The sequence below is a fragment of the Photinus pyralis genome, unplaced genomic scaffold (genome assembly GCF_008802855.1).
Source record: "Photinus pyralis isolate 1611_PpyrPB1 unplaced genomic scaffold, Ppyr1.3 Ppyr1.4_LG1, whole genome shotgun sequence".
NCBI classification, from domain to species: Eukaryota; Metazoa; Arthropoda; class Insecta; order Coleoptera; family Lampyridae; genus Photinus; species Photinus pyralis.
In genome coordinates this window covers 8,594,792-8,605,002 of record NW_022170249.1, presented here as the reverse complement: position 1 = coordinate 8,605,002, position 10,211 = coordinate 8,594,792, and the positions used below count along the sequence as shown (strand labels likewise).

Genomic DNA, 10,211 nt, shown 5'->3' with positions numbered 1-10,211 from the left:
TCAACTATTTGTTTGGTTATGTTCACATTTTTAAAATTAGGAAAATAATTAAAAGTAAACTCCTGAATTATTATGTAGCAGCTCGATAAATTTGTAATTAATTTAAAATTGAACAGCTGAATAATAATCCATTTTGGGAAGTTCAGCTCTATTCTAAAAATGCAATCGGCACACACGTTACTTTGCAAACAGACAATCAAGTATCGTTCGTTTGCAATGAGCGCCGTAAGTACACCAGCACCACGGACTCGGAGAAAGGCCTCTCCAATGAGTGATAGCTACAGTGCTAGAATACAAAGGCATTTTAAGGAAACTTACGAACTATCATTAATAAAAAGACACATACCCCAAAAGTATTTTGTGCAAAATCGTCAACATATCCTTCGCCATTCCTACTTAATGAATAAATTGTTCGCTAAAGACATTGTGAACAGAATTTGGCCCTACCTGAAAGACCAAGTTATTTGTGAAACGAACGTCGGACTGGGCTTAATAACGACAGAACTTATAAAACGAGGGGTCGAAAACGTTCGTGTGTATGAAGTCTGTCCTGAATTTAGGAAGCATCTTAGGGTAGGTACAGCTTGATAGCTCTAATTACATTAGTTCTTGTTTTAGACCCTTGTTCATTTTCCATTGAGAATGGAAATATTCGCTCGAGACTTATATAACATAAATGCTCTGTTGTATTTCGACAGACATGATAAAGCAGATCGAGCTCATCGAATGCTAGATGGTTTACCTACCAGGCATTGGAATGAAGGTGGGTTGTTTTCTGAATGATTGTCGCAACCTTAGTACAAAGTGTCTCTTTATAGCTTCTAGTCTGACAATCATTGGTCCTATGCCAAATCTTAACTTTATAAGATATTTAACTAGAGCAATTGCTCTACAGGACGAATTCCTGTTGTATGGAAGGCCTCAAGTGTTTGCTTTGGTACAACCTGAAGATTATCATGTGGGTAAAATTGAATGCTATGTTTTAAAATACAGAACCTCATATATTGTCCAGTTTTTGTGAGGTATCTTCAGCCATTTGGTTTACATTTTACAGACATTATCAGGCAATACTCTTGAACTACTCGCATTCTTTGATATTGCGTGGATTATGTTAGGCAGTACCAGAAATAATCACGTATTACTTTGTCACAGTTGACAAACATGTAAAAAAAGCACGAAGGGGTGGGTCATCTTAACGCATAACCTTAACCAGTCAGTCTTCTCCCAGTTGTGGAGAGTGAACACATGAATTGTGCAAAATGTTGGTTTTTATTGTCAACTAAACTCTTGAAAAGTGTCATTAGCTGTTAATGTCAAAGATTTATTTCTGGTCACAATGCTGGATATTTCTACTTTACAATAATTTGGTGCCGTTTTATATACAGCGCCATCTACTACCTTCTTATAATGAATGCAGTATAGGTAGGCTTGGTACAAGTCATACATTACAAAGGCTACAATTTCAAAAAATCTGATTATTTTAATTTATGCAGTAATCTTCTGTTTGTAAATTGGTCATTTTTGGAAAACATGCATGACGCGAATGCCGCCTGTGCTGCCATCATACTGTCAGACCGATCGACATCATCGAGATTTTGTTTGATTCAGATTCTTGGTGCTTCAAAACGTGTATTTCCGTAAAAAAACTGGGGGGGGGGGGTGTCATTTTTTACCCCAATCCAATACCAATGATGTCAAAGTGCCGACTCCAGCATATCCAAGATGTTGGGTCCATAATCCAAGATGGATCCAGCCTCCAAGATGGCGGGTCTAGCATCCTAGATGGGTCGAATGACGGGTACCCTGGGCCCCAGAATTTTCTCAGGCTCAAGTGTCCCCATACCTACTAGTCTAATTGTGATTCACGGTGTTTTTTGAAAATCTTGAAGGAAGGATTATTTTATATTGTAAGTGGTGTTCCTTTGAATGCTGGAGTCGACGTAAAAACGAGGCCACTGCTAGCTGCGAGTTCCGCGGTGAATTTGTTTACACCACATCTCTGGCAATATGCCTTAGTTTTCCTGAAGATGCAATTCGTCAGTCTCGAGATAAAGTGTGCAGAAGAGGTTAAGCAATCTTAATAAAAGATTTAAGTTATTGTCAAGTGAAGTAGTAAAAGTTTGTGGAAAGTTGTTAAAATCAACAAAATTAATTACATACGCTAACATTACGGAAAAATTAAAAAGAAAATAACTTTTAAAGAGGAATATCCCTCAGTTTGTCCGGGTTCAGAAAAAGTTTGTATGGTCCGAGCAGCCACCGAAAATTTGTTTATCTTCCTCATCAAACCAGATTTCAGAGGTTGTCAGTGTGCATGTGAGTTAAGTGCGCCTTTATCGCAAATCTTGTACGATCAGATTATTTGGATTATTGAAAATTTTTGTTTTTCATTATCGACCGCCTGCGTGTGGGGTATTATGTCCAAACAAACTTTCTCTTTCTTTCAGGGATATTTTGGAATAAATTTTTGTCATCGTCAATCATTTGATTGTGTGTTTGTTCGAATCCTTTGTGCGACCCAGATAGAGTGTTCGTGTGAGATTCTTCAATTCTGACCCAAGATTTATTTTAGATATTAATAAAAAGTTGTGTAATAAATTCTATGGAATGTTCGGAAGTTGAGTGAGGCCACCGAGTCTCTCACATGGAAAAAATTAAGTCAATATTAATACTTTTCTTGTAGCAGATGACGGATATGTACGTGGAGAGATCATAAAATTCACTTTCAATTTATTTGAGCTAGCTGGACAGGTGTTTTTGTGGGTGGTGTAGTTTTAGGGCCGTTGTTAACGATGTCACAGAGGCTTCATGGTAAATAGAAAATACACTCTTCCCTTTCAAAAAAAAGCAGTCAAATTTCCAAAATGTTTTTTTTTTCAATCTTCTGTTGACATAATTTGCTCATAAAGATTCCTCTACACCTGTTCACAGATTACCGTAATCTGTGAGCTGGCTGTTAATTTCCCATGGGGTGTGATGCACAAATTTTCTTGTTGAGGGTGAAACGGTCAGAATAACAATGAAAACCTTTTGGATGTTAGTAACAGTTTTATTTTCAGTGCTTATCTGCGACTCCCGAAATGAGCTTGGTGGTTTATAGGACTACCAGCATATTGTTCCAATTATTTTTCAACTATCAAGTTTTACATAAGTATTGCAAAAAGTCATTTCTGCCATGGCGAAATGTTCCAGTAAAATTTGAGCAGGTAAATATAAGAAAATGAATTACATAGACAGGGTAAAAGCTTACTTTGAAGTAGAGAGTATGAACCTAAATCCAAATTTTTGTGCAAATCTGTGCTGTTTGGCAAATTTATATGGTGTCGCCATACTTTACCGTCAATTACTAGGGTTTTAGGAAGATTACCATGTGGGGCAAACATACAATGTTATGTCCAAACTCTGTTGTTAAGTTAAAAATGTGGTAGCTCATTGTACTATTCTTGACAAAAGTAAATAATTTTAATGGAAAGAACAGAGTAATTCCACATACCTAATGGAATAAAACTGTGTTAAAACACCTATAATGAATGTGTACTATTTTAGCCAGAAGATGAAAACGTGTTACTAATGAAAATTATTCCGAAAAAACAATTACCTGTGAGCACTGAGTACCTTCCTCATCTATTTTACTTTGTAATTGATGGGTTTAAAAGAGGACATCAGAAAGTAATACCCACCATGGAGTGAGACTTCGGCAATTTTATCCAACTTCAAAGTGAACATTTTGTTGTTACAGAAAGTGGGTACCTGGAATCGGAACAACTTTGATAGTGCCACCTCAGAAATACAAAACGCATTTCGCGAATAGTATCGATATATTCACGGAATTTAGAGAATTACGACCTTCTGAAATATTACAACTTTTTTTGTAAGTACACATTAATTTCTAATTAAACTGAGGTCTCCGTTACTTAAACTAAATCTGCAAAATGTTCAATAATAACGAAGTTATAGACCTCCTTCGAAAGATAAAAAAACCCCCCTAGCTTGACAGATCAAGATGCGGTATTCGACCTTGCAAATGGGGGTCAGTTTTTTTTATCTGAAACTAACCCCTTACAGATGAAAATTTGAGACACCTACAAGTAAACAAAATAGGGAGCATTGTGTTAATGTTACTTTTTTTCATAGGATTATGTTGGAGCACCCGGATTTCCATGCAAGTCCCTTCATACCGATGATGGAGTCACATTTAGTCAAAGATGAAACAATCGATTCAGATTTAGTGGAATCGGATGACAAACTTTCGGATATTATTTTGGATGAAAAAAGTTGAAATCTAGCACTAAATTAAGTACGTTGGAAAAAGATCTTGTTATGTTTGTAAATAAATTGTTAGTATACTTGCTGTGGCGTGATTTTCTTCTTTCAGTTTTACTACTTTAGCACCACGAGCGTGAAATAGTTTTTCTGTGAAATCATTACAGTTTTGTTTATTCTTTGTTAATTTTCTTGTTTTTTTTACACTGGTTTCAATCAGAAGTTCTAACATTAACATTGACGTCATTTCCACCACACGAGGCTTTAGATAATCCTATCATGGGCCATTCATCATCAATTTTGTGTTAGACAAAAATGTTGTGGTTTAAGTTTTTTGTATTTCTGTCTCGGTGCCGTATACTTATCGCTTCCAGAGGTCAAAACTGAAAATGGTAATTCACCCAGCAAAAATAGACGGAGAAAAAAAAGAACTCACTAAGAAAAAACCAGCTAACGAACCAATATGAAACTGTAGAGCAAAATTGTTTGTAATGACATGAATGCATATTAAAATTATTATTTACATAAAAGTCAGGAAAATACATTATTGGCGAGGAAATGTTGAAGTATGTATTGTACTGATCAATGCATGGAGATTGCGCTTAAGTTAAATTAAAAATTGCATATGCGACCTTACACTTTACAATTTATAATAACAAGCAGAATCAGTAGGCGAAATTCTTAAAGGGCGTAAAAGATATTCATTGTTTCATTAACAAAGCATTTATTAAGTATATATGTACATTACACTAACTAATAAAATAAAAGAGAATGGTAAAGTAGTTTTACGAAAAATAATATGCTTTTGAATTCATAGTAGGTACAATAATAACAACGTCAACAATAATAAAATTAGCGTGTTTACACAACTGTTCAACATTCACTATTAATTAAAAACTAACAATCGAGAAATAAACTAAGTAGACAGAAAATAACCACTTACAGCATGACACTACATTTTCAGCATTATATCAAATTTTTTTTGTTCTGCAATTGGTTTCCTATGTAAATAATACTATCAACAGAAGAAATCTAAGACTAATATATTTGGTCAAAGTTAATAAATAAATAATTAAAAAAGTGTAACGTTTAGAGTTGCAGATGTTCACAATTTTTTTTTCTGCAACAAATAATTAAGTACATATTAATTCACAATTAACATTAAGTAGTCAATATTACTAAATGTATGAAAAACAGGGAAGGTCTTTATACAGAAACATAAGGTTTACCATGAACTTCGCATATTCATATTTTCTTGTGCAGCAGGTATACATCTACTGCGTACTATTGATGAATTACACAATGAATGAAGCCGACATTGTAAGCCTCATGTTGCACCCAGTATTGTATTATACATTTTTATTGTTTGTATGGTAAGTATTAATTGTGAACGACAACTTTTAAAATCATAGAAAACTAAACATATAATAATCATACAATAATGTGGAATATATGTAAATGCAAGCGTTTGTTGTGAAAATACGCAAACAATTGAACTTAAAGACACCAGTTTGCAAACATTTTCCTGATCGTGACATATTTTCAACGAAAAATGCAGTATATGTGAGGAATGTAATAAATAAACAATTTCATTAATAAAATATTAAAGTTTATCGGCTTATTTAACCGTATTGGTGTTTTTCTTTTTAAAAGTTTAGCTTATTAAAAATTATATACACGCTAATTACATTTAGAGATTTCCAAATATTACACTAAAGCAATACTATGATAATATATATGTACAATACGTTTAATTAGTGGTCGTGTACATTTCTACGATAATAAGAATAAATTCGAAGTGTAAGTCTAGTGATCGATGTGTAATCCTAAAATACTGAGAGCTTAAAACTAATATTTAAAATTAAAGCTATAAACATTTTTTTGTTATTTTCTTCGGATAATTTGTGTTGGACTTTCGGGTGGTGAACTGCTATATGTTTCTTGACGGAGAGATCGGCGAGGTACGTTTTTTAAACTAGTCGATAACTTTTTTAATGGACGGGGAGATATACTTGTAGATTCGACGTTTTGCGATACATCCGAGTTGTTGAACCAAACACCTTTTGTTGCATCGGACGCTGTAACATTAATTTAATCATTTTATTTCCATTCTACAAGACAGATTATGCAGTTTCCCCTTCTTGGATTGTTATAACATAGTGTAAAATAACATATTTTAAAGAGATATAGAATATGCTGCATGTACATACGTCATATTACAGGTTGCCCTAAACTGTATGTGGATTGACCCTATACTGAGTGCTCAGCCATTATACCAAAAAAGTGTATGATTACTTCCTAAATTTTTCATTATGTGTGTGTGATTAAATATGGCAAATATCATAAAGATCGTCCCAAAAAAATTAGGAGACATCAATTTGATACCAACTCTTTGAAATCTGTTGAACGATTATTTCCATATTAACTTTTAAATTCTATTGTAGTTTTTCGCAGCAACTTTACTTTGCACATTTTTTCACCTGTTGGTGTGCAAATATGGTAAATTCCAAACAGATTCACTCTATGTATCTGCTGGTGTGTATATTCTGTGCAGTTAAAATAAAACTTTGTGTTATTATAAGAAGCAAGGGAAATGTTCTTAATTAATTTTGTACCGCTATGCCAAATAAATTATGTGTGGATGTGTGAACGTAGTAAATTTCATACAGGTCATCCCAAAGTATATGTGGGTTTAGGATTCCAAATTTGGTCACAGAATGCAATGCTTCAATGTAACTTTTTGGTATCCGTGCCAATACCCATCCACCATATGTCATTATAATCAAATTTCTGAACTCTTGAACAATCACAACACAACAAACTATTCATTTTGTGATTATGAAAATGTTGCATTTTTTAATTAAAGGAAATATGCTACTTTCTAGGTATCTCGAGTGTGTGGTGATAGAATTTGTAATGGAAAATACTGCGCTGCTGGATTCGAACACCTAAACCAAATGGCACTGATTACAGAAAACACTTCCTCGGAAACCACAGGTAAATACACATACACAATACACAAAAATTAAATGTCAAATAAATTTATTTAGTTAAGTACCTATTTGTATTGTTTCACCGAAAGTCCTGAACACAAAAACGTGACGATGGTATCAGAAGTGGCATAAAAAAATCGTTAGCAATCTAACAATGAAATTCGAACCAAACTCAATGCAAGAAAATAGCGCGTACCTAAAACTCGTAGGGACTTAAGTTCAACGTGACCATGTGGTACTGATCAATTTCCTGGGGTTGGGACTTGCGTGTCTATAATACCTAAATAGCACAAAGACGCATTAAAGAGTTTTTGGGGTTGTTTATTATATTGCGACTTGCGAGTAAATCATTAAAAAAAGACATTCAATAATAATTAATGGTCATGGTTAACATGATTAGGCATTTTTTATAACGTCATTCATTACATACGTCAATAATCTTGCTATGGTTCTGCTTTTGGTTAATGTGTCTATAACTCAAATCATAAGGCATTCATGAACACAATGTTATTTACCATTTCAGACCAATTTTTTACATGCAGAAAATAATTTCAAATATATCGATCATTTAGCGGACCATCAATCTTGATTTATACCTGCCCATCAGGCAAACGCCCGATCGACCGATTGGTCAGTCAGCCCCTGGCCAGAGGAGAATTATAGGTTCGTTTTCGTTCGCCACTACTTAGAACTTAGAATTATTTATCGAAGGTTTCGGTACCGGTTCTGTGACAACAATCTCGGTTCTGGTTCCAGTTTTTGTTTATTTGTAAGGGTTCCAACATAAATAGAAAATATATAATACACAAAAATAAAGCAGAGGGTGTCCCATTTGCGACACTATTATAGGGTATCTTTGTAGTGCTATCAAACATGTAATATAGACGTCAAATTCTTGAGTAAAACTAATGGTAAAATCAAAATTTGAAAATATGCGCTCGCTTAAGAGATACGGAGGAAAATAAAAGCTTTATCAATTTTAGAATCGCCTTATATTTATAGTTAAGAGATACAGAAAAATGTTTATTCCAAAAATTTGTTTACATTGATTGTTGAATCACCCTGTATATTTTAATCTAAAAAGATAGTATATTTAATTCTCTTTCCAAGTTCACGTTTCAAGTGACACAAAAAAATTCAAAAAAGATCATAAAACATTTTATTTTTTTTCTTTACCTACACTAATTTTTTTTCTTTCTTTAATAATTTTTTTTAATCAATTTTTTACAATTCTCTTTAATTGCTTTTTTTAATGGTAACTGTCTCATTTGTTATATGGCTACTGCAGTATTAAAGTCATATTATTATTATTATTAAAAAATGATAAAATTATTTACAAAAATACAAAATATTTAAAGATTTTTGGTTTTTTAACTTTTTCAAATCTTTTTTAAATTTTTATCCAATATTGCATTTTTTATGTTATATTTTTGAAAAAAAAGGGCGGTCGTTAAAAAAAATCAGGTTAAGTCAGACAACTTTTTTACTTCACTTTTTTGAAAACAGTAGATTATTCAACAATCATTATAAAGAAACTTTTATAAATAAGCGTTTTTCTGTATTTCCCTCTCACAAAGCGCAGCGTGTTTACCTGATAATTCCATAAGACTGTGGTCATTGACCTTTGGTTATCTCAAAAATGAAGTGACACCACAAACTGGGGTTTTGAATCGCGACTAATCTTTACACTTTGAACGGCAACCAATTTCTGCACTTTGAGTGGTGCGAGCAAACTTTGTACTTTGAATGTCGACCAACCTTTGAACTTCCTCATCAGGAGAAGATATAGATACCTTGAAGGCCCCTGAATTTAGCCTTATGGAATTATACATAGAGTTGATTTAGAATATCCTTATATACCTAGATATCTCTTGCTTTGTTCATGAGAGCTCAGCGTACGCTATCCATGACATAATAATATTTGAAACGCTTTATAATGGCTTAGTAAAGTTTAAAGTGTATAACTTTCCATGGTCATTATTTCTAGGGTAAATATCGCACCTACTTGTGGAGTGGGCGACCAAAAGATGTCTTCTGATCTACTTCTCACTTTTTCTTGGAGAAAGGGAGTAGTCAACTACTTATCAAACATTTTCCGAAATCTCCACGTGGCACCCTAGAGAGGGAAATTAAAGGACCTCTATTTCACCTTGACCTACTTTCCAAGGTCACCGCCAAGTGCCTCTAATAACCTTGAAAGCGAACTCCGTTGAGCATCATCTACTGTGGAAGATCAGTGCCATGTTTTCGAGGTCAATGACTCCTCATTTGTGGTGTTTTTTTAATTTTCAAGAGGAATACTCAATTTTTGTGAGCCATATAGGGCCGATCCTACCTGCCGAGAACCGCACATTAATCATACCAAAGTACTGACATCGCACAGATCTGGCCACACACACCAAGCGCCAATACAGTTTTCACCATTTTCAATTGAAAAGAGAGAGGAAATCTTACATATTCGCATTTTTTAGCGCATTTCCACAAAATAAAAAAAAATGCGCTATTGTGGCCACTTTGTCCGTCCGTCCGTCCGTCCGTCCGTCCGCTAACTTTGCGACGCTACTAGTTTTTTATCTTTAGAGCTATTGTTCTACTTTTTTCGCTATTTGGTTCGTTATGGTGTCGAGTCTTGTACCAAGGAAGGAATTTTTTCTGTACCGCTTACAAAAAAAGTTATTGTAAAAAAAACAAAAAACCGTTTTTTTTACATGTTCCATAATTTTACACTTTTGCCGTTTATTAACGATCCTAGAGATCGTTTATAATTTTGCATTGCTATCTGTCGCCTGCCGGTTGGTCTGTCCGTCTCTTCCTTTGTCTGTCTGTCCATCTATCTGTCCGTGTGAACGATAACTTTGTTTAGAAATGTTCGATCGCTTTTACATCTCCGTTAGTTATGAAACTGAATTGCATGAAATTCAATATGGGCATAGCCATATAATACGCAATGCCAAA

General features: G+C 34.0%; 1 protein-coding gene across 1 annotated transcript; it reads left to right on the top strand.

The window, feature by feature from the left end:
* On the top strand, nucleotides 1–4,351 carry LOC116171185 (dimethyladenosine transferase 2, mitochondrial-like). Its single transcript, XM_031487882.1, has 7 exons — nucleotides 1–573; nucleotides 619–763; nucleotides 819–958; nucleotides 3,060–3,206; nucleotides 3,547–3,686; nucleotides 3,740–3,871; nucleotides 4,135–4,351. Exons 1-7 carry the CDS (start codon nucleotides 160–162, stop codon nucleotides 4,277–4,279), a joined length of 1,263 nt encoding a protein of 420 aa, XP_031343742.1. The 5' UTR covers nucleotides 1–159; the 3' UTR covers nucleotides 4,280–4,351.
* The last annotated feature ends 5,860 nt before the right edge of the window (nucleotides 4,352–10,211 follow it).

Excerpts from the sequence above, each read along its gene's own strand:
- LOC116171185 (XM_031487882.1), top strand. The coding sequence starts at position 160 with ATGCAATCGGCACACACGTTACTTTGCAAACAGACAATCAAGTATCGT. Across the intron at positions 764-818 it reads TACCAGGCATTGGAATGAAG|CTTCTAGTCTGACAATCATT; the intron begins GTGGGTTGTTTT and ends GTCTCTTTATAG. Across the intron at positions 3,207-3,546 it reads TTCCAGTAAAATTTGAGCAG|CCAGAAGATGAAAACGTGTT; the intron begins GTAAATATAAGA and ends GTACTATTTTAG.